Consider the following 21,678-nt stretch of genomic DNA (forward strand, 5'->3'; position numbering starts at 1 on the left):
TTAATGCCACTCAACAGACTTGGAAATTTTTTTGCTCATGAAACGCAAATTATTGCTGGATGATTCAAATTGCTTTAAACAAATTGATTATTTGTTATTATAATTGTAAATTCATAGCTCGGAAAGGTTAATCGAAATTAAGTGGTTTTGTCATGAATTACGTTAGCACTCCGGAGTCCTGAGTCACGGTGTTCCTGAACCGATTTTATGTGGTAATTTTTGCGAATCAGATTTCTCTTCTGACTTTGGTTCTCAGACACCATCCGAACTGTTACTATTTTCATCATTTTGACGCACTCTACAAAAACGTATGAAAAATGGCAATAAACCCTAATTTTCTCGACTTTTTTCAAAATCCACCTGATGCGCCATGCAAACACACTTCAAGCAAAAGCGATTATTGTCGACAGCCACCAAATAGAGTACTATTTTGTATGAAATTGTTTTTTTTACAGTGTTGTACAGTTGTGTGACACACTGTAGAGTACCACTTTTGCTTGAAGTGCGTTGGCAATGCTAATTTTTGCACAATCATTTCGTGTGGTGTCTAACTGCTGGTTTAGATAGCAATGTAAAGTTCCTTTTGTTTTCAGCTCTTTTCGCATTGTCTTAAAATGTCAGACTTGCATTTGCTGCTAATTTTTTTCCATTTAAATGAATCAATCAAAGAAAATTGGTAGCAAATTGGTTACATTGATATTCTAGCCTTTAATGTACGTCATACGATCAATTCAGTGTGTACATCGTTGCAGTCACCAAACACGCTGCAACTACTGAAATTATGAAGCTTAAGTCAAGGTTAGGACGTTACCAATGTGATATAATCGTTAGCACAATTCCATTTGGTACAAGGTTAGTACGTAATCTTTCATACATCCGTAGTAATGCGATACATTAAATCTATTACTTCGGTTGTTTATAGACTACTTTCTGATGTTCGCCACAACATGTTCTACTTCATTAGATTTAATACGCCCCGAGTAAAAAAAAAGAAGTTCTAATAAAGCCTAAATCGATCGAATTCAGCCTTCTAATTCTCTCAGTGAGGAAAATTTTGTATAAAGCTGAGAACTGAGAAGTCTGAATTCGTTCGATTTAGGCTTTTGAGAAGTGTTACTTAATAATTCATATTTTTACTGGAGATATATTGACCCAAACAAGGTTGTATTGTCACTGTTGGGTTTCCCAAGAGCTCCACTTTAAGAACCATTTTTTTTTTCAATACAAAAATCGGACGTGTAAAGAGATGAAAGAAATTCATTTTTATATGCCTGGATAGCGTGGACTCCACGCCGTGGAGATAGTAAAGCACAAATTGTCTACATTATTCATAGTAGTTTTGGGGAGCAAGTAGTAAGCCTCAAAATGTTATTTAATTCAGTGAATGAAAAAAGCTATATGGTGGGAGTAGTTTGGTTTGCAATCACATTGTCGCGTGAATACCGCTTCATTTGCTCTAATTTTCACCCCTTGGAATGCTTACAAGTTTTTAACGACTACACTTGCTTGTTTTGTTCGTTTTATTTTTCAAGAGTATCTGAAATGTAGATGTGGAGTGGAGACAACGCAATTCTCAAATAAGCTAACAATAAATCAACTTTTACTTTTTTCTTTAGCTAGTTCTTTTAAATACTGCACCCTAACGTAAACAGTCAGACTCATAATATTCACAGACTACAGCAACAGAAGAAAGAAAAAAAAAACATTCTTGCAAATTTGAAATAAATAAATTGCATCTCAGTCTTGGATATGTATTTTTTGCATGGTGCGATGGCGCCCAAATACAAAATCATTCATCAATAAAATATGCAATTACGATAATATTTACAATTCCAATTCGTATAATGTTTATCTTTAAATTGTTGAATAGCAAAAATAAAAACATTCCGTGCTATGCACACGTTCGGTCATGACGATAAAATTAGGTATTTAATTTGAGAACAAAAATATTTGAGGTATGTTGTCGGAGGTGTAATTACGATAGTCTATTACAATATAAAGAATATTTGTAATGAAATGTACTGAAAATTCCAACGTGAACAAAACATTCGGCGAATTATTTATTGTCGATGGCAGTAATTGTTGTCACAAGTTAAACTTCAGTTAAAATCGAATTGCAATACAATAGACAATTGCACAAGATGTTGCCATCCAGGTAATACTTCGGATCGATTTTATCTTCTCTTAAATCGTCTAATCTTTCACAGATGAAAAGCACACCGCGCCTCTGAGATTGATGCAAAATCTATTACTTCAGTAGTTTTAACATCAATGTTGTTTCGTGTGATCATAAGACATAAGAAAAGGCTAATGTTATATTTTGGTCATGGCTGTCGATGACACATAGTAACAAGAATGAACTTCGATTCACTTGGATTCACTCCATTCACTGAATGGCATTCAGATCACTGATCGTAAGTGACGTCGTGAATTGGACAGGTAAATCTTTCAAATGGAACTTTATGATGGAAAACTTAAACATTAAACTGTTAATCGGAAGGAAATCAGTAAAACTTTGAATTATTTCAATGGTTGCATTTAAACTGGAAAGATGAGGGATGGGGATGGTACTTCTTCCCTCGGTCATAATATGAAGTTTGAACGCATCAGAATGCAATATAATCTAATCACTGAACTCTTCATGCTTTTGGAATAGTGCTTAGTTTTTTCGTGGTTGTCCACTACCAGATGACGTTGTGTTTCTTGTAGACGTAAAGATTTACAATGAAATTTTTTGGCTTTTTATTTTTTATTGTTTTCAATTTGGTTAAACAGTAATATCCTTAACTTTTCATAAATGTAGCATCTCATGGTATCAAACGTTACAACTTAAAATGAAATGTCTTAATCCTATAACCATATTCAATACATAATCCATTCAATTTCACCATTCGTAAATTAGCATTTTACTTATACAAAAGCCACTCCATTGGTAATAAATTGGTCTACATCATTAACTTAAAGTTTCAGCTCGAGTGGCACATCTAGCTTGAAAATTGTTTTTAATTATTTACGAATAAGTTCTGACTAACAGGCTAACTCACTATTACTTAATTTGGCATTTATCCAGTTAGTTCTATCAAGCCGGACAATATTTCTAATACATTTTGGCACCTCTATATTGGCACATTTACATTTCTTATAGTATAACAAGTAAACTAGAGACGCGCGTGGTCTGAACTAATTCTTCTTTTTTCATCTATAAAACACTTATCAAAAAATATCGCAAATATATTGCTGATGTTGCGGTAGGAAAGTTAGCTTACAATTAAATGTTTAATTTAAAATGATCATTTCATCAAACTGTACACATAGTTAATGACAACAAAATTTTTACAACTAATAGACGTATATGCATGCTTACTGGAGCGAGCTATACAACAGATTTTCAAATTTACTTTCCTAACTTCATCGCATATATGTCCACCAATGGTTAGGAAAAACGTTTTTCCTAACATAAATGCTAAAGGGATTTTTTCTTCCTGTAGTACCAAAACCGTCACATTCACTCACCAAATTTAGTACCGAAAGAGCAACATTCTCCCCTACTATTTTCTCTCAATTTTCATTCCCGCTTATGTCATTTTCGATCCTATCTTTATTCTTTCCCAAATGTGTCAAGTTGTTGTATGTACGCGAATGTAATGTTTTTAGTGTTTTGTGACAATGCATTCATAAGGATTGCTTTCAGCATTCATACGGACTGCTTTCGGCATTCATTCAAATGTCTTTCAGCATTCCTACAGATTGCTTATTTTTCGACATTTGTGAGAATACATGCACACGGAACGGACTTCTTTAGGCATTCATACGGATTACTTTCGGCATTAATATGGAATGCTTTTGCACCGGTATGTTGTTCAGTTTTGTTGTTATGTTTTGTTCGGAATGTGACTTTGGTACTCCAGGAAGAAAAATAGTATACAAACCACGGATCAAAAAGGTGTGTTTTAGACCACGGTGGTGAAAACGTCCTTAGTCTCCGCTCCGCTTCGCGTCGCTCCACCTGGGTCTAAAACACACCTTTTTGATCCTTGGTATGTAACATACTATTTTAGTGAATTCGATTCAGAACTCGCCTCCGGCTCATGCCGGAAACCTGTCATTTGCTAAAAAAAATGCCATGCGTTAGGAAAATAACTATTAATTACTACCATCAAAAAGAGTAACCAAACAATTATTTAAAGAAATCGATAAATACAAAGTGATAAATTAACAACTTTAATTTCATATTTTGACTCGCCGTCCCCATCCAGAAACTCGTTTAACTCAATTAACAGAAACTCAATTAAAATAGCGGTAAACTCGTCTCCGAGTGGGTTTTTGCTATTAAAATAGGCACATGCTATTCGCAGTCAACTGCCAATAGTCAATATATTGATGCTATTCGCAGTCAACTGCCAACAGTCAATATATTGATGCTATTCGCAGTCAACTGCCAACAGTCAATATTGATACTATTCGCAGTTGACTGCCAATAGTCAATATTATTATATGACGTAATGGTTAAGATATTAGTATTTTGTCTTGTGTGGTTGAATTCCTCGCCTTCGACTCGATCTGTAATTTCCCATTCGGCAAACGAAAACCGCCTAACGAAAAAGTAATCTACTATTGACTTCGTCTTTGTATTGGAACAGACAGGAATTGAAGTGGTGATTTTCTTTGCATTACCGTATAATAGCATCGTTTATGTAGTTGCTAGGACATTCTTATTTTGGTAATCAGAATTTTGTGTTCCAACGACGAAGTTAAAGACTATAATCCCAAAATAATAATGTTCACAACGTAAAACTACGTAAGCTATCTTATTCGCACCACGAAAATGAAAATTAACGCAAAGATAATCAGATAATGAATAATTTCCACAGAGTGGTGCGAGTAAATATTTTTTCTATTCTAGATATTAAATTTACTCGGAAATAACGGTAATACAGATTCCAACACCATCAGTGTTACTCTGAGAAGCATGTCTGAGAAGCATGGTCTAATCAAGCGCCTGTCACTTACATAAACAATAACGAACTAAACCTTATGTTCACTTGATTATGATGACGAAGATTTGGAAGTTATGTGTCGAGTCGAAGTCGTGGTACATAATCCAAATCGTCAAAATAAACATTTATGACAGATGTGCATACGCTATTTTATCTGCCGAGAACAGATATATCGAGGTAAACAAATTTGCCCTAGAGGGATAACATCGAGATTATCGTGCTAGGCAGATAAAACGTTGTATACTACACTCAGGAAATAATTTGATATTTTCTGTCACGATGAGTAAACTCGGGCTGAAGCACTCGGACTCTTTTACTCGAAATATCAAATTACTTCCCTGGTATAGTAATGTACTATTTCAATCGAAAGTATTTTTGAAACAGACAGCAAACATATCAGCAGTGTAATGATTCAATCCACTTCATCTTTTGATATTTTTTTCATTGCAAAGAACTTTTTGTACTTCATTAGTTTGAAACTTGAATTTTGCCATTATAAGACCGTATCAGACAGTGTACTTTGCTTATTTTTGTTGTCACTGTCGGCAACAGATGACAAGCTGTCTAGTCTGTGGAAGAGCTACTCTGGCTAAAGAATAGGTCGGCCAAAACTGCTACTTTAAGGATTAAAAAAGAGTAAGGACGAGAGATAGTAAGAGAGTATGCATCCGAAAAAAAGGTGATGCGTAAGTAAGAATGAAAAACGTAAAAGTCTACCTATAGGCAAGCCATTGATCTTAGACTTCTAACGTTAATTTGAATCTCAAATATCAAATCTAAGTAAGTCTAAATTAGCCTGTCACATACGGCTGTTCACCTGTTATCGATAACGACGACCAAAATAATGACAAGCTCTGGGTAATATGGTCCATTATAAGATAAAATGCATGTTAAAAAAATTGAAGTACAAGATTTGAAATCAACAGATTAAAAATACTTTGATCTATGGAAGTAATAGATTCGATAATAATAATACTGGTCATATGCTTGCTAAGAGGTTAAAGTACGCATAATGTAAGTTATACTTACCTGGGAAAGCAAAATAAACTCAAAATTATTTTGAGGATGAGTCGGAATTTTCTATTTCTTAACTTAATATGAATCATTGTCTGCCTACTAAATCAATCTCAAAATACTTGTTGTTGACCAATTTCCATCAGCCACTCTTAATTTAGCGGCTCTGCAATACATTTACATTGTTTTATTCTTTGAATTTTCTTTCGTCTCAATTGTGGTATTAAAGACGGACACCGCAACGTTACCGTAATCCATGTCAATTTCTTTGGTTTGCAGAATGCACACGATCGAAACGCGGCTTCTGTTAAATCTTCCGGCTCCAGTTCATTTATCGAATTGTACAACCGTTTCAGCTGGGTCATTCGATTTCGTTTCGGACTTTTTGGAATGTAAAATGAGTTGCATTGACCGTAACAGAATCGGTTCATAATGTTCCGACTAAGGCATCCATCTTCGCGCACCCGTTGAATAAGTGGCTCCGTTTTGCACCAATCCTTTTTCAAATATTCCTTTCGCGTAACAAACAAAGCATTTTTGCTGGATTTCAGCAACTTGTCACCCCGATACGATTGCAGGTCGGCTAAAATGTCAGTGTCGGGTAATGAGGACACGGATGGTGTGTACGGAATATATGTGTCGTTGTAGTGCATGAGCAGGGCATCCATGGGACGATTCGATGGTCGTCGATGGCTTAGATTGAAATCAATTGACACTTCGGGAGTTTGGTACATATCCGTACCGGTTGCGTCGACTGGATCTTCATCTAAATCATTTTGCAGTAGGGCCCGCTTTTCTTCGCGAGAAGCGTTCAGGCGTCGTTCAATGTGACGCGTGTTCATTATTTCCATAATTGAGTCCCCTTTCCGACGAGCACATAAAAATGGTGGAATAACTGTTGCGATGAGTAACAGTGTTGTGAGGCCGCTAATGACCGTCATCATCTGAAATGGGAAAAGTGTAAGTTTTAAAATTAAGAAGACTTGCCTTTATAATTTAAGCAGTCAGTCCATTGCATATAAGACAACGTCTTTGAGCATCTTTGTACGGCCTCTAAAGTGATTCGGATCAAGTCCCATTTAGATTTTTTATCAAAGAAGTGGATCAATTTTCAGCCCTTTTTCCAGAGCACTTCGCAACCTGGGCATTGAAGATCCTCCATCTATTGAGCATGGCTACTTCCATCGGTTCTCAACAATACGACTAAAAAAAGTCATGAGTTCTGGGATATGTCTTATGTGTATAGTAAAACGTATGTAACAAACGAAGTAAAAGATTTTCTATCAAACTGTTGATACACCTTGTCTTGATCTAAGAAGAAAAAGGACTTGACAATCGCAATGGTGATATGCTTATGTACTCTCTCTTTGTCTTTGCCTATTGAATGTGCAAAATTCATTTTACACGAAACAATTCTAGACTCTGTATGCCGAGACACATTAATAATAACTGGGGAAATGCGACCATATTTTGTGCTTAATCAGGAAATTATATTTAATTCTAAATCAAAAGAGACATATCGTCTAATTCAACGCGTTGATTTAAACGAATAAAAAAAACAAGGGAGGGAACACAATGTCATAAAACCAATTTGTGCAGCAAAGAGTTTTTTTTGTTGTTGCTAAATTGACCGCAACCATGCAATAGGTCTGGTAAGCACACCGTTTATTCAATAATCCATCATCAAATCATCATAATAACATAAATGATCAATCATCTCGAATCACACACATTATAACCCAGCTCACAGTAGAGACGCAGACACACAGGCAAATATAAAATACGAAAAAAATTAACATGAATTGATATGCCAATCATTTATTTTGTTATGTTTGTTTATAAATGTCAGAACTTTACTCTAATAATGTCTAGGACCGAGTCATTTAAACGCTACTGTATACATATTATATGTATATACGCGCACTACGTGTGCCTGCTGAATCGCTTTGTTTACTTTAAATGAAAAGTTTTTCCCGAGATTCGTATCATTTCCATAGTACACACCATTCAAAGATGATCCGATTAAATATACCACTGAGGCGACTCAATCAATACCCGCACGAAGTCTGGTAAGTTTCGAATTAAAGAGATAAAAACTACTTGTGTTCGGTTGTGGAGAGGTTGGAAATGGTAGGTTATATTAAAGTTATTTTCATAGAGTTCGTAACAAAGCTAAAACATTTTTATCATTCTTGTCAAAAGAAAATCGTCGAAGTGTATTTAACGTACACATACTGTGCTCTCCCAACTTAACAGACACACTAGTCTCGACACGTTGATACTATTGAACTAATATTTCATATTTCTGATTGAAACACTTATTCGTTGTATTTAAAATTCGCTCGAACGGCTCTCCAGTCTCCTTAGGACCTTCCCTGCGATGGATCCCGATTGTTCCTAACAATGAGGGTTAGATATTTTTACAAGTTATATTTAATCGAAGTAAAGTCGCCGAAACCTAAATAATATCAAGACAGCGGTCAGAACATGTAGTTTTTATCAATAATTTTAACCATAGCACTGAACCAAATACTTGAACAGATTGTTTTGAAGGAAAATCGATCTTCTTCTCATAACATAAAATTGCGACGCAGCAGCGTTATCCCAACCTTACAAACTTAATTTACATGAGAAATTTTCTTTGCTTCGTCGAGAAGGACCTTCTTGAAAATTATATTCTCGTGCTTGGTTCAGTGCTGTGTTTTAACTGTTCTGCCAAGTGATTTTATTGAAATGAAACATTTCGAGCTGAAAAACAACTTTCAAGAGCCTTAGACGTTTGTTGATAGAAACTGTATAATAATACAGTCAGCCTCCGTGACATTCTTTTCGGATGTCCGTTTCGGATACTTCTTTCAATTAACTTCGCAATTAACATGACCTTGCCCTAACCTAAGTTTGAAAAATCGCCTGACATAATCTCCTTTATATTGCTAATTGCCTTAATAGGTGTGATAGGATTTCAACGATCAATTTCTCAAAATAGTGAGATCGAGTTGATTTAACGCATTATCTGGAGAAGGTAGCTTCCCATTTGCGATTTGAATAACTAGAACTTCCATTTTCATTAAGTCAAATAACGAAAATTACTCCAGGATTGACTTTCGTCTCTCAGGTCGAATTTATCACAAGAAGCATCATTTCTATCATTTGTCCCATGGATAGGTAATGTGTGATAGTAACATGCAACTAACTTTATATCGAAAAATAATTACGTGCTTCTAAAGTGTAAAAACAAAATCAATAGACGCTTGACTTCCTAGAATTCGTCTAGAAAATGGAACGAAAACAACAACAAAAATCGTCTCAACATTATAATCCCGAATTGATATTCATGGACATGTCCTTTCGTAATTTTTACATTCTCCACTTCGTCATTCTTATGATTCTTTTTCGAAATTACACTTAAAAATGACTCTGTCGATACATTTGTGGGAAAATCACGTCCTTTAAATTCTTGTCTCCGTTTTTATTGTACAAAAGAATGCGGTTATGCATTTTATGTGGTGTAACGTTGTCTTTCGGTTGTAATAAGACTCACAACGTAATGAGAAAATTCTTTGGAATGATTTTTGCGAGAATTTCGATTTTTATGTATTTTGAATTAATTCGAACAGTTGGATTATTATGAGATCAATGAGCCATGGCACTTCCAATCACAGTCGTTAAGCATGTCTCCATCATAATTATCCAGATTGGTTCTTTCTCTAGTCTACATCTTGAGTCATTTTCTTGAATCTGTTGAAAATATCTTGTATCAAATAACGAAGCAGATTCGATAAATTTTCTAATTCTGTCCGTCTGAGAAAGGTTCAAAATTTCTGAACAGCAATTTGCCTTGAATGAGACTGGTTACTCATGGTAATGGTCGAGTTGCTTGATGATTTATCAAGTTTATATCCGATAGATTTTCGTTAATAATGTTTGGAACTTCGTCTAATTGTCAGAATGAATGTCTAGTCTTAGCCACACTACTTTTACTTTAAACTCAATCCCTCTATCCCTCAATCCAATATTTTACTACTTCATTTGTTAAAACAAAAATCTTGCAACAAAAGACGAAATCGATTATAGCTTATCGCTTACTTATTTTGTCGTCGTTGACGATAACAGATGCCGAAAATATTTATAATGAAATTGTTTGTTCATTGTTCGAATAGAAATCAGTCTTCTCATTGGTGAAGTTTAAAAATAAGATTCAAAGAATCGTATAAACAAAAAGGTGGAAGATTTCATTAGACATCTTCCGCCGTTATCTAAATACGAAAATGATGAGAAATTTATAAAGAACCGATCGACTTAACTTGTTTTTGGCCAAGACATTCTTCAAATCGAAATTTCAACGTGATAGCACATTATGGCCAAACGAAGAACATTTTTCATAATTTGGCCAAGCAAATGAGTCACTAAGCCGAACGATTCTTTTTGAATTTCTTGTTTTGCAAATTATTATATTTTCTGCTCTTCCTCAGAATTAACAAGAAGTGTATGCAGTGGTGAAGGTTTTTTTTGTATAGTTAGTGGTTTGTCCCCCGTGCATCAAAATCTACACTGACAAAAAGAGTTGAAAATCTTACCCGCATCAGGTATTTCTGTCTTCAGGTAATCTAGAATAGCTGCCACAGCTGTATTTTTTTATGAGGCGCTACAGCTGTGGCAGCTATTCTAAATTACCTGCCAGGTAATATCTAGAGACAAAGTTACCTGCTGCAGGTAAGATTTTCAACTCTTTTTTGTCAGTGTACATGACCTATTATGGTGTACAACGTTGAAAATTAGGTAATTGAAAATATGTAACCTTTCACAATCATATCACATCAATTGCATACAGTCGGAGAAAAATAGATTTCAGGATTTTAAGAGACATCATCGTTTTCATCGTTTTTCTGTATTCTCTCATTTCGCATGTTATTTCAAATTGCAATTGAGAGAATTAGAGAAATGATTCTATCTCTAAAAAAAACCCAAAATCTATATTTCTTCGACTGTATTTCCGAATCTATTACTTGATTTACAACAAAATCTTCTACTTCATTTGTTTTAGCATGTTTTTTGATAAGAAAAACTACTTTGCTTAGACTTTTGTCGTCATTGGAGATAACAGATGCCGTCTGTAATAATCTCTGCATCTTCTAGTGTAAAATTATTAAATGTAACATAATCTGAAAACAACGACACCTCAAATCCGCCGTAATTTGTAAGAGCGACCTAATGATTTTTTTGCTTAAAATTTTCACGAAAGCAATTATACAAATTATGGTAGAAATGTCCATAATTCCTAACTAAAATTCCAACTTAATAAATCAAGAGATATACAGACCAAATACAAATCTTACCTTCACTCGTTATTGCTGATGTGTTGACAAAATTGAACGCAAAAGCACAAGTTATACTCCAACGAAAACAACTTGTCCAGGAAAACTTTTTTTTTGTTTCTCCAGCCAATGTCTTATTAACTACTCAAAATATATAAATATATCAAACATCAACTTGTTAGATTACATTTCGATTGATGATGGTTTTTCTCGATCGAAAAATCACGAATGTGCCGTACATACGCAGACTATTTATTGCTTTCTTTGAGTGGTTTATTTTGGCACATATCAATTTTAAAACTTTTATATGTTTTCGTTTATGAATGTAAAATTGTTTGTATGGTTCCACGGCGTATACACGAAATGTATGTGTTGTATAAATGTTTGTGCTCTTTAAATATAATAAAACAAAATCCACCGATTCAAAATAATCCCGAAAAACTTTTCAATTTGAACTCTTTTTTTCTGATTCGCTTCAAAATTCAAATTACACACATTTGATGAGAGAAGAAGAAAAAAATCAATCCGAGAAGCGAACTGAACGTTTTTCAGTTTATTATTTTAATTTGAATTTGTAAATTTGATGATGTTGATTCGACGTCCGGTTAAAATCATACATATAATTGATGGCGCGTAGTCTGAATCAGGCGCCAGACGTCCTTTTTTTAAAATGTAAAGTTTTTTTTTCTTTCTTCTCTTCTCTGTACCAAACCGAAAAGAAACTATTTATAATAATCTTTTTTGTTGTTTCTGTCGACTTTTAATTTAGTTGAATTGTTTTTTTGTTAAACTAAAGGTAAAATGCACATAACTCATGGACCAATTGCACTCGATCGCTCGTTCAATTTTAATTGAATCACATTTGTTTTCATCATTTAAAATGTTCCAAATTATTAAAGCAAATCAACCAACAAAATTTCGTCTATGTTATTTATTGCTTCATTCGGTGTGTTCACGTTCACAAAACACTCACTGTCTCTGATGCATTCGCCTAACGAGACTGGCTGATGATGTTCATCGTACAAACTTCAACGTATAAATGGGTCTGATTCTAGTTAACCAGAAATTTGTTTTGGACGCGTTTGAGTTTTCGATTTTTCATATTTCTCCACTTCTTACGTTTTTCCATATGAGAATAGGTTTTCGTTGGTTCGGTTGGTCGATATAAACGTGCTTTGTTGTTGGCGATATCATATCTATATAAGTTTTTCGATGAAAACCTCGCATAATAATTTTTATGTTGCTTTTGTTATGATCACTTTGGATGATATATTGGGAATATATTTGTGTAAACTTTTGGACACCAGTAACTTTTATTTGGTTAAGATGCTTTTTTACGCGTGGAGTGTTAGTTTTTAGCATCGCAAAAGAGGGTGAGCTAATCTATGCAATGTCGACATAACAGAATTCTTTTGAGAAAACATGATTGAGATTTTAAAACTGCAGAAATAGAGAATTGATAAGAAAATAAATAAAAATAATGGAATATTGGATACTTATAAACTGAACTGGTTAGTAAGAGTTCTTTCCTAAGCCAGTAGGTTTAAAGTCAGAGTTAAAGTTAAGATTAAAGTTTTATCAGAGTACAGTCGGAGTAACTGACTCGGACTGTAAAAACAAAAATTCCTTTTCAGATTATTGTCATTAAATTTCCCACAACTTTCTTGTCCAGGATAGGGATTACGGAGTCACTTCTCTTTTCTCTATTCAATCAAAACTCTACCGATAGAGAACGATTCACTATCTCATTGAAAGATGTCGCTGCAACAAAACTAATGTCATCAGAAAAATAATAAAAATTTATAATTCGACGGATTATAGTCAAATAAAATGCCATCGTCATGTGCTACGACTTCAGGACTCTGGAACAGCAATTATTGTTTAAATCGGTCCTCCTATATCGGCTTGACGATAAGAGTCTTAAAAAAGGATGTGATGAAACGACAGCCAACGTTTTTTTCAAACCCTTATCCCCAAGCCGATATAGGGCCGATTGAAAAACTGATTACTGTTTCCTTTCAATGAGATAGTGAATCGTTCTCTATCGGTAGAGTTTTGATTGTATAGAGAAAAGAGAACTGATGTCGTAATCCCTCTCCAGCCTACATTGTCGCTTCAAATTTGTATCGCATTTTGTGCGAGAATGTTTTATGGATAATCGATTGATAATTCGATAAATCAGTTGAAATTTTTCTATTATCGATGAAACATCCGATTGATGTTGTATAGATTACTAGAACATTTTATCGATTGATGATATTTTGCAGTGAATATGTCTACAGTTACGTCGTCCTAAACTTTCTCTCCGCACGAATTATTCTTAAAAACTCCACAACCTTCAACTCCCTAGCGTTTTTTTCGCTTCATTTTTTTTAGATTCTGATAAATTGCAAAAAAATCTTATTTATCTCCTTATCAGAGATCTACCTCCACACTACAGGCACATTACTTGGTCTGAACATATAACTTAGTAAGATAAAGAAGAGTTGGAGGTTCGAAAATTGGATCGTTCTTAAATTCAGCTAAGAAAAATAGACGAGTAGTGTAGTGGTACCAAAGTATATAAACACTGAAGGTAATGCAAATCCACAGTTACACACGGATCCAAACTTTCACGTGAATATTCATGTTGCACACGTATTGAATTCGTTTGCGTCAAGTTGCATCTAGTGGTAAATTTGGAACTATTTAGCGGCGTTATGTTGCACACATATAAAATTTGTTTGCGTCAAGTTGTATTTAGTGGTGAATTGGAAGGATTTTGACCCGTCATGTTGCACAAGTCTAAGTTAGACAACATACGAAAATGAATTCACCTGAAAGTTTGGATCCGCAATTTCTCTGATCCGCTGAGGGTCTGCATTACCTTCAGTGTTTATATACTTTGAGTGGTACAATGTGACTTCTGTATATTGCATATTTTTGTGACAAGACGGTAAACTTGGAAAAGAGCTCTTTGGTCAAAACTTACAAACTCAATGCCTCGGATGTCTATTTAAACTTAAAAAAAAACTTTAGTTAATCACATCATATATATGATATATGGATTAACCGACGGATTATCCCATATATGTAGAGTACATGTACAGAAGCAACATCGTCTTCGATTCAGTCTTGAAGTCGAACAAGGCTTTTTCGAGAATTTCATTTTTTTTTCAGTTCAGTTGTTAGGTTTCTAAGTTGTATGTTATTCAGATGCACAAGTTACTGGAAGACTCTCGCAATGTTTCATGGCGAGAAAAAAAGTTTGTAATTCTGGATTTGTAATTTATGATCCAATTGGTGTAAGTGTTCATTAAGGCCAGGTGAATGTAAATATTGTGCGAAAGTAAACTCCTTCACCTGGCCTTAACTGAAGTTATTATATATCGTCATTATGTCTTCGTCGTGTTATGCATTACTTACATCAAACAGTAAAATCAAACTGGTCCATATTTACTGGTGTTTCTTTAGATTTCGAAGTACTTGATTATGCATTTACAAAGTGAGCATAGAATCTATGAACCTGTCACAGACGGCAAGCATATTAACAGTTTTACTATCTTTAAAGAGATTGATTTCCAAAATCTTATACTTCATTTGTTTTGAAAAAGCCTTTTGTTATGTAAGACCAACTTAGTTAGGGCGGTTAGAGCTTGTCGTTTATTATTGCTGTTGTTTACGATAACAGATGACAGCCGTCTGTAACAGGTTAATGATTAAAGGTGACCTCAAACTTTTTCTTTTCTATGTTACGTTAGTGTTAGATTAGAACCTTTTTTATGTTAGTATTTTGAACCCAGAGTTTTATCGTGTGCAGGACATCTACGAAATCTAGTACTTCGCGAACAATATATTTAAAAATGTTTCTGGGTGGTAGAGAGAAAAAATTGAGAAGAAATGAAAGATTATGTATACGTTGCTATTGTAGTGACAATTTCCGGTTCTTTTTTTGGTATTGTTCGTTCCATCAGTCGTCTATCGGTATAAGAACATAAAGTACAATAAATTCAAAGTAGAAAACAATAAATTATTCATAGCGAGCGCTGGCTGGCAAGTTTACATTTTGGAAGTGTGTCAATTTATTTATACGACAGACAAAAACCCCCGGAAATTCTCGGCTGAGAATGTAATGAAAATTACAGAACTTACTTCTTATACGTTACTATAATATACCTCCGTCTTTTTACGTGCATTTGTAGATTTGTGTAGTACCGCACTCATGATAAAAACATCGAGCATAACTTTTTGATCGAAACAATCCGTTACTATATCTTTGGGGGAATGGAATCGTAGTAAATACATAACTCATAAACAATAATATTTTGTGTAACATTTTATCGAAATAAATGTGGAACAATCTATAATAGCACGAAAAACTACTACTACACACCACCACCACGAAAACCACAATTTCGAGTTAAAGCCATAATAAGCGTCGAGACGCTTAGGCGACTGGAAATATATCAAAATCTTATCATTTCATCTTAAAACTGTATTACATTTTCGTCGTCCTGGTGCTTTGGGTTCGCTTTCCATCTTATCATCTACGTTTCATATATTCATTTCGCGATATTTTGTAGTTTTACGGTTGCCGAATATTCTTTTATTCTTTATTGTAATTGCGAAACGAATATTTTCTTTCTGCTCAATTTTTTTGTTGTTGTATCATGTAGCCCATGTGATGGTGCTAGGCTGTGGCATCGAGGCTATAGTCAATAAAAAGCACGTGTGGAAATGTCTTTATTTTCTGTTTTATTTATTGGCGACATTTATTATTGAAGATTAAACTTGTCGAGACATAATTTACTTTCCAGTTTATATGTAAGAGAGGAATATAACAATTTTTGTCAACTAAATCAAATGCCTAGCTGCTGGTAAAGATTCGCCGAAAAAGCGCCTTGAGATGACGGACGGTGTGAGGCTGTTTAATATTTAATGGCGTTGTTTTGTTACAGTAGTTTATCATAAAAGAGTAGAAGTCGGAATTTTCGTTGATACAAGTTAATTTTTTGCTTCATTTCAACTTAATGTTGTTGGCTACATAGGTTGTTCCATTTCGGACAGTTATACTAAATCGAATCAAAATTTTATTGGTAATAAAAATATTGTAACGAATATTGTATCGAATTCTTGCTGATAGAGTCGAACGGAATGGGTGCAAGAATTTAAGTCGACTGTTCAATTCATTTTTACAGTGAACGACATCTCAAATGTCTCACTGTCAAATTTTTCTGAGAATTTTATTGTGTCATTGCAAATTCACAATGACATTCTCTGAAAAAAATGACAGTGAGACATTTGAGATGTCGTTCACTGTATTTGAATCAATCTACTTTCTCGCTCCTCGCCCTCTAAATAAAATATTTATCGCAACAATTAGCAAGCTAGAAGAATAACCCTGAGCCTCAAGGTTTAAAAAATATGAATTTAACGATTTCGCAGACGGTATAACGAGATAGGCATCGAGTCATTTTCTTTTATTGATATAAACGTTTTCAACTATTGATTTAGATTGCAATCCTTTACTTCATCGGTTTTAAGGCTTTTTTGTTTTTTCTATGTAAAGTCCGATTAGCAAGAGCTTGTCGCTTACCTACTTTCGTCACTGTCCTCGATAACAGATGGCATAACGATAAAATTCCTCAATCATGAACGGAGGTAAAAATGGATCTTTCCCTGAGGGGTCGTTCATAAATCCAGTTATTTAAAAGTAATATGTGAAATTGTGAGTTAAGCAACGAATTTTGAGCAATTTTTCGTTGTTTTTACCTTTTTGACGTAACAGTAATAGTATGTTACATACCAAGGATCAAAAAGGTGTGTTTTAGACCCAGGTGGTGAAAACGTCCAGGGTGGTCTAAAACACACCTTTTTGATCCGTGGTTTGTATACTATTTTTCTTCCTGGAGTACCAAAGTCACATTCCGAACAAAACATAACAACAAAACTGAACAACATACTGGTGCAAAAGCATTCTGTATTAATGCCGAAAGTAATCCGTATGAATGCCTAAAGAAGTCCGTTCCGTGTGCATGTATTCTCACAAATGTCGAAAAATAAGCAATCTGTAGGAATGCCGAAAGACATCCGAATGAATGCCGAAAGCAGTCCGTATGAATGCTGAAAGCAATCCTTATGAATGCATTGTCACAAAACACTAAAAACATTACATTGGCGTACATACAACAACTTGACACATTTGGGAAAGAATAAAGATAGGATCGAAAATGACATAAGCGGGAATGAAAATTGAGAGAAAATAGTAGGGGAGAATGTTGCTCTTTCGGTAATAAATTTGGTGAGTGAATGTGACGGTTTTGGTACTACAGGAAGAAAAATAAATTTTGTAACTTTCCCGACTGAGGAGATGGATAGAAAAGCTAAATTCGAAATGTTTTCTGTTTTGGAAGTTTGAATGAATGGAATGAATTACCGATGGAAAATAATTAATGATCGATAGTAAGTAATAAACTACCGATAGAAAATGACAAATGATCGATAAAACGACCAGTTTATCAGTACTTTAGTACTTTTTATCGGTAGCTTTGAATATTTTTAACGGTACTTGGGAATTTCGCTATCGGTACTTTATTATTTTTTATCGGTATCGTGTTCATCGGCTATTTACTATTTTTTATCGGTAGTTTTGAATTAATTTATCGGTAGAATATAATATCGCTTTATGAATGGCCCCTAGAAGTCGGATCGTTCTTTTTCATTTTCATTCAATTTCGAAACAAATACATCACATGTACTTGGCCAATACTCTCTCTAGTATTGACTTGACCGATCAATTGAAGGCGGTATCATCTAGCATGAACACTCAAATGTTAGATGCCAAATTTGGAACTTATTCTACGCTTAGAAAGTCAATTTAACCCATTTTGTCTTAAAGTTCCGTTATACCATAAAATACGACAGAAATAAATGAAAGAAAATGTTTGTATGACGCATGGTCCGTTGTGAGAACCAATCTTATAGTGAAATTTCAGCGTGAATGTGCTTCAGCTGTTTTCCAGATGATCCATCAAAACTGTTTATACGGTTTTACCACTACCACTCTAAACAAGTATAAACAGTTTTGATTGTATGTGTGGATTAAAAAACAGCTGAAGCAAATTCATGCTGAAATTTCAATGCCTCTGACTGTAATGACTTAAAAAAGTCCTCGAATTAATTGTATATTATAGAGTCGTCGCTGTAACTATATAAACCATATAAACAAATGCGAACATATTCCAAACATTCCAAATTTCAGTATTATATAGGTGCTTGAAGGTTGTAGTAATCAAACTTCGGAATTTCCGAAAATTTTGTCTGAAGAGAGAAAGAGAGTGGAAGAAACGAGTTGTTATTGTTTTCAAAATTGTTGTTATGCTGTGAATATTAATTTGTTTCTATAATTAGTATAGATCGAACGGAACGTTGAGAGTTAATCTCTGGTGCGAAAGACTATTTTGTTTTTCAGTATATTTTGTCCTCGAGAGATGACTGCTCATCGAACAATGTCTTAATTGTGTTAATTACTAGACTATCATCTCTCACCAAAATTTTCAATCAATCGCTAAAGTGCTTTGACGTCGACGACGCGGCAGTCTCTGTTCAGTATCAATCGTTAAATTTTCTGATTTAAATTCAGCGGAGTTTTTGCTTTCGAACAAGTGTATAACAGCTAAATAAGACGTTCGACTCGGACCAACATGGCGCCAAACATTTTAATATTTACCTTCCTGTTTGGATTGGTAAGTGCAAACGAATGTGGCACCGTAAAATACATTGAACCACGAATAGTCGCCGGAACGGAAATATCGAGAGGTGAATGGCCGTTCCTAGCTGCATTATACTACATTGAAGAGGCGAGATTCTTTTGTGGAGCAACTTTGATATCTGCTGGACATGTGCTCACAGGTGTAATATATTCGATGATTGGTCTTCAATCCGATCTGTACTAACGAATATGTCTATTTTAGCGGCCCATTGTGTTCAACAGAAAAACTCCGTTCGAAAGTTAGCACCTGAGGATGTCGTTGTACTTCTCGGTGCATATAATCTTGACTCTAAGATTGAAAGGGGCATACAGCAAAGAGACGTTGCCGAAATTCATGTCCATCCGGATTGGAAAATTTTCTGTGACAAATATGACGCAGACATTGCAATATTCGTTTTGAGCAGTGCTGTTTGGTTCACTGATTACATTCGACCCGTCTGCATTCCTGCCGATACGGAGACTTTTCATGATATTAAGGGATCTATAGGTCAGTGTGTGAAATGTTGACATCATGTTCCCTATGTTTCCCAGCTGCTAGAGAGTTGATTTGCGCGTTCCCTTTGTAACACTAACGAAAGCTATCAAACATCACGGCAGTCTTGTATTATTTTAGTCGGCTGGGGACTTGCAGAAAATACAACACCCGGCAAACACGAGTCCATTCCCAGACACGCCTTTACAACGGCATTGAATGATTCATACTGCTACACATCCGCAAGTTTTATTGCTGCAATTTCGTCAATCCGAACGTTTTGTGGTGGAGGTGAAGGAGGATCGCCCAATAAAGGTAAAAGTAAAAAATATGGAATGAGGTCGCCGGAAAGGCTTAATGTAACACTCATTCATGAAGGAGACTCTGGTGGCGGCTTCTTTGTAAAGTCCGGATCAGTTTGGATGCAATATGGAATCATTTCTGCGTCTGAAGTCGATTCAAGTGGCGCTCTTGTGCCGGGCATGTTTTCGGTGTACACAAATGTAAAATCCCATTACAGTTGGATCGACAGCATTGTTCAAGGTTCTGTAGTTAAAATGCTAACCGAGCCTCATTGCAACTTTGAATTCACGTCATTGTAGGTTTTGCTCATCGATTCTGGGTAGAAATTACAATCTATAAAGTACACATTGAATTTCAGCTATACGTGTTCCGTGTGGGGATCCAATATCACCGTTCAAGATCTCGAGGTCAAAACATTCACTGGAAATCATCTTGCTAGCTACACAAATCAAAACGTAACCCAAATTTGGTTCTGGCAAGGCAATCTCGAATACATTCCCAACGGAATCGGCCTCATATTTCAGCATTTGGATAAATTTCTGGTTGGCTATGACGATACAAATCTAGGGCTGAAGCAGATACATCGATCCAATTTTGAAAACATGCATTTAACGTTGCTGCAACTGCACGATAGTTACATCGAAACAGTGGATACGGATACGCTATGGGACCTTGTACATTTAGAAGTGTTTGTACTCGTAAACAGTCGCCTGAAAGTATTGCCTGCGACGTTCTTCGAGAAAAACGTCAAACTGCGACAAGTTAATGGAAATGGAAATGAAATCGAGTATTTGCCTTTGGATTTGTTCAAGCACAATCCGCTGATCGAAGAGGTTTCGTTTAAAGATAACAAATTACGATCAATTTCAGCCGACTTTTCTGCCCTCAAAATGGTACACAGCATCGATCTTCATGGAAATGCTTGCTTCGATAGAGCTCTTAAAGACGTTCACAATTTGTCAGAATTTCAGGATCTCATTTGGTATTACTGTTGAAAAATAAAGAGCTTTTTTGGAAACCAATGTCCAGTTTTCTTCTCTCTAAAACAAAGGTCAGTGTTGCAGAATTTACTGTTTCAACCAATTGACAATCATTCGTTCTGTGTCGTCAGACGACGTTTCCTAGAGTTCCTATTAATTTTTGGCTGAACGACCATACATGTAATGAAAGTATTGTGTGTGGAGCACCGATACATTAGAACTTTCCGGATGGGACAACGAATAAACGTAAATTACATGAAAAACTTCTAAAAACCGCATCCTCTTGAAAATTCTGTTTCATTTCTTGGTTGACATTGTCTATGAATATGTCGCAATATCACAAAATCAAAACCTTAAAAAGAGATATTTTGAACAATACTCAAGAAATACACTAAGAAATACCTCGACACCTATAGGACTTTCCGCTGAAAAACATTCAGGAAACTTTAATTAATTTGCTAGGACACAGGAGTCAGAAGAATCCAAGATACATTTTGATCTATTTTTGTTTAAAGTTTCGTTAGCTTACAGGGTGAAAAACCTCGAACGCATGCTCTCCTCTAGTAACGAAGGAAAAGGTCACGTTTTATTAAATCGTATAAAAAATTAATTTTGCTCACTGTACCCCAGCTAGTTTTCCTTTGTATAGTTGCATCCCTCTTTTGCGGCTCGAGCTGCAAATGTCATTCTATGCTTGTCAAAATAATAATTTTCAATCGAGCCGAATTAAATCGCCAGCGCACCGGATTCCGCGCACAAAGACGAATAACTACAATTCGACGGGACCAACGAAATCGACAGGACCAAAAGAAAATCAAATCTTAGACGGATTCAGTGCAATTTCTTT

The 21,678-nt window shown here is 35.1% G+C and overlaps 2 protein-coding genes across 2 annotated transcripts; one reads left to right on the top strand and one right to left on the bottom strand.

The window, feature by feature from the left end:
- Nucleotides 1-5,942: 5,942 nt before the first annotated feature.
- Nucleotides 5,943-12,374, bottom strand: LOC119086009. The gene is made up of 2 exons (XM_037196585.1): nucleotides 11,348-12,374; nucleotides 5,943-6,955 (listed from the first exon to the last, which is right to left on the bottom strand). Exon 2 carries the CDS (start codon nucleotides 6,953-6,955, stop codon nucleotides 6,164-6,166), a length of 792 nt encoding a protein of 263 aa, XP_037052480.1. The 5' UTR covers nucleotides 11,348-12,374; the 3' UTR covers nucleotides 5,943-6,163.
- Nucleotides 12,375-18,728: 6,354 nt separating this feature from the next.
- On the top strand, nucleotides 18,729-20,865 carry LOC119085944 (chymotrypsin-like elastase family member 2A). Its single transcript, XM_037196498.1, has 5 exons — nucleotides 18,729-19,216; nucleotides 19,279-19,563; nucleotides 19,690-19,863; nucleotides 19,927-20,146; nucleotides 20,210-20,865. Exons 1-5 carry the CDS (start codon nucleotides 19,009-19,011, stop codon nucleotides 20,844-20,846), a joined length of 1,524 nt encoding a protein of 507 aa, XP_037052393.1. The 5' UTR covers nucleotides 18,729-19,008; the 3' UTR covers nucleotides 20,847-20,865.
- Nucleotides 20,866-21,678: the final 813 nt, after the last annotated feature.

The sequence above is a fragment of the Bradysia coprophila genome, chromosome IV, assembly GCF_014529535.1.
Source record: "Bradysia coprophila strain Holo2 chromosome IV, BU_Bcop_v1, whole genome shotgun sequence".
NCBI lineage: Eukaryota > Metazoa > Arthropoda > Insecta > Diptera > Sciaridae > Bradysia > Bradysia coprophila.

Excerpts from the sequence above, each read along its gene's own strand:
- LOC119086009 (XM_037196585.1), bottom strand. The coding sequence starts at position 6,955 with ATGATGACGGTCATTAGCGGCCTCACAACACTGTTACTCATCGCAACA.
- LOC119085944 (XM_037196498.1), top strand. The coding sequence starts at position 19,009 with ATGGCGCCAAACATTTTAATATTTACCTTCCTGTTTGGATTGGTAAGT. Across the intron at positions 19,864-19,926 it reads AGGAGGATCGCCCAATAAAG|GAGACTCTGGTGGCGGCTTC; the intron begins GTAAAAGTAAAA and ends TCATTCATGAAG. Across the intron at positions 20,147-20,209 it reads AACTTTGAATTCACGTCATT|CTATACGTGTTCCGTGTGGG; the intron begins GTAGGTTTTGCT and ends ATTGAATTTCAG.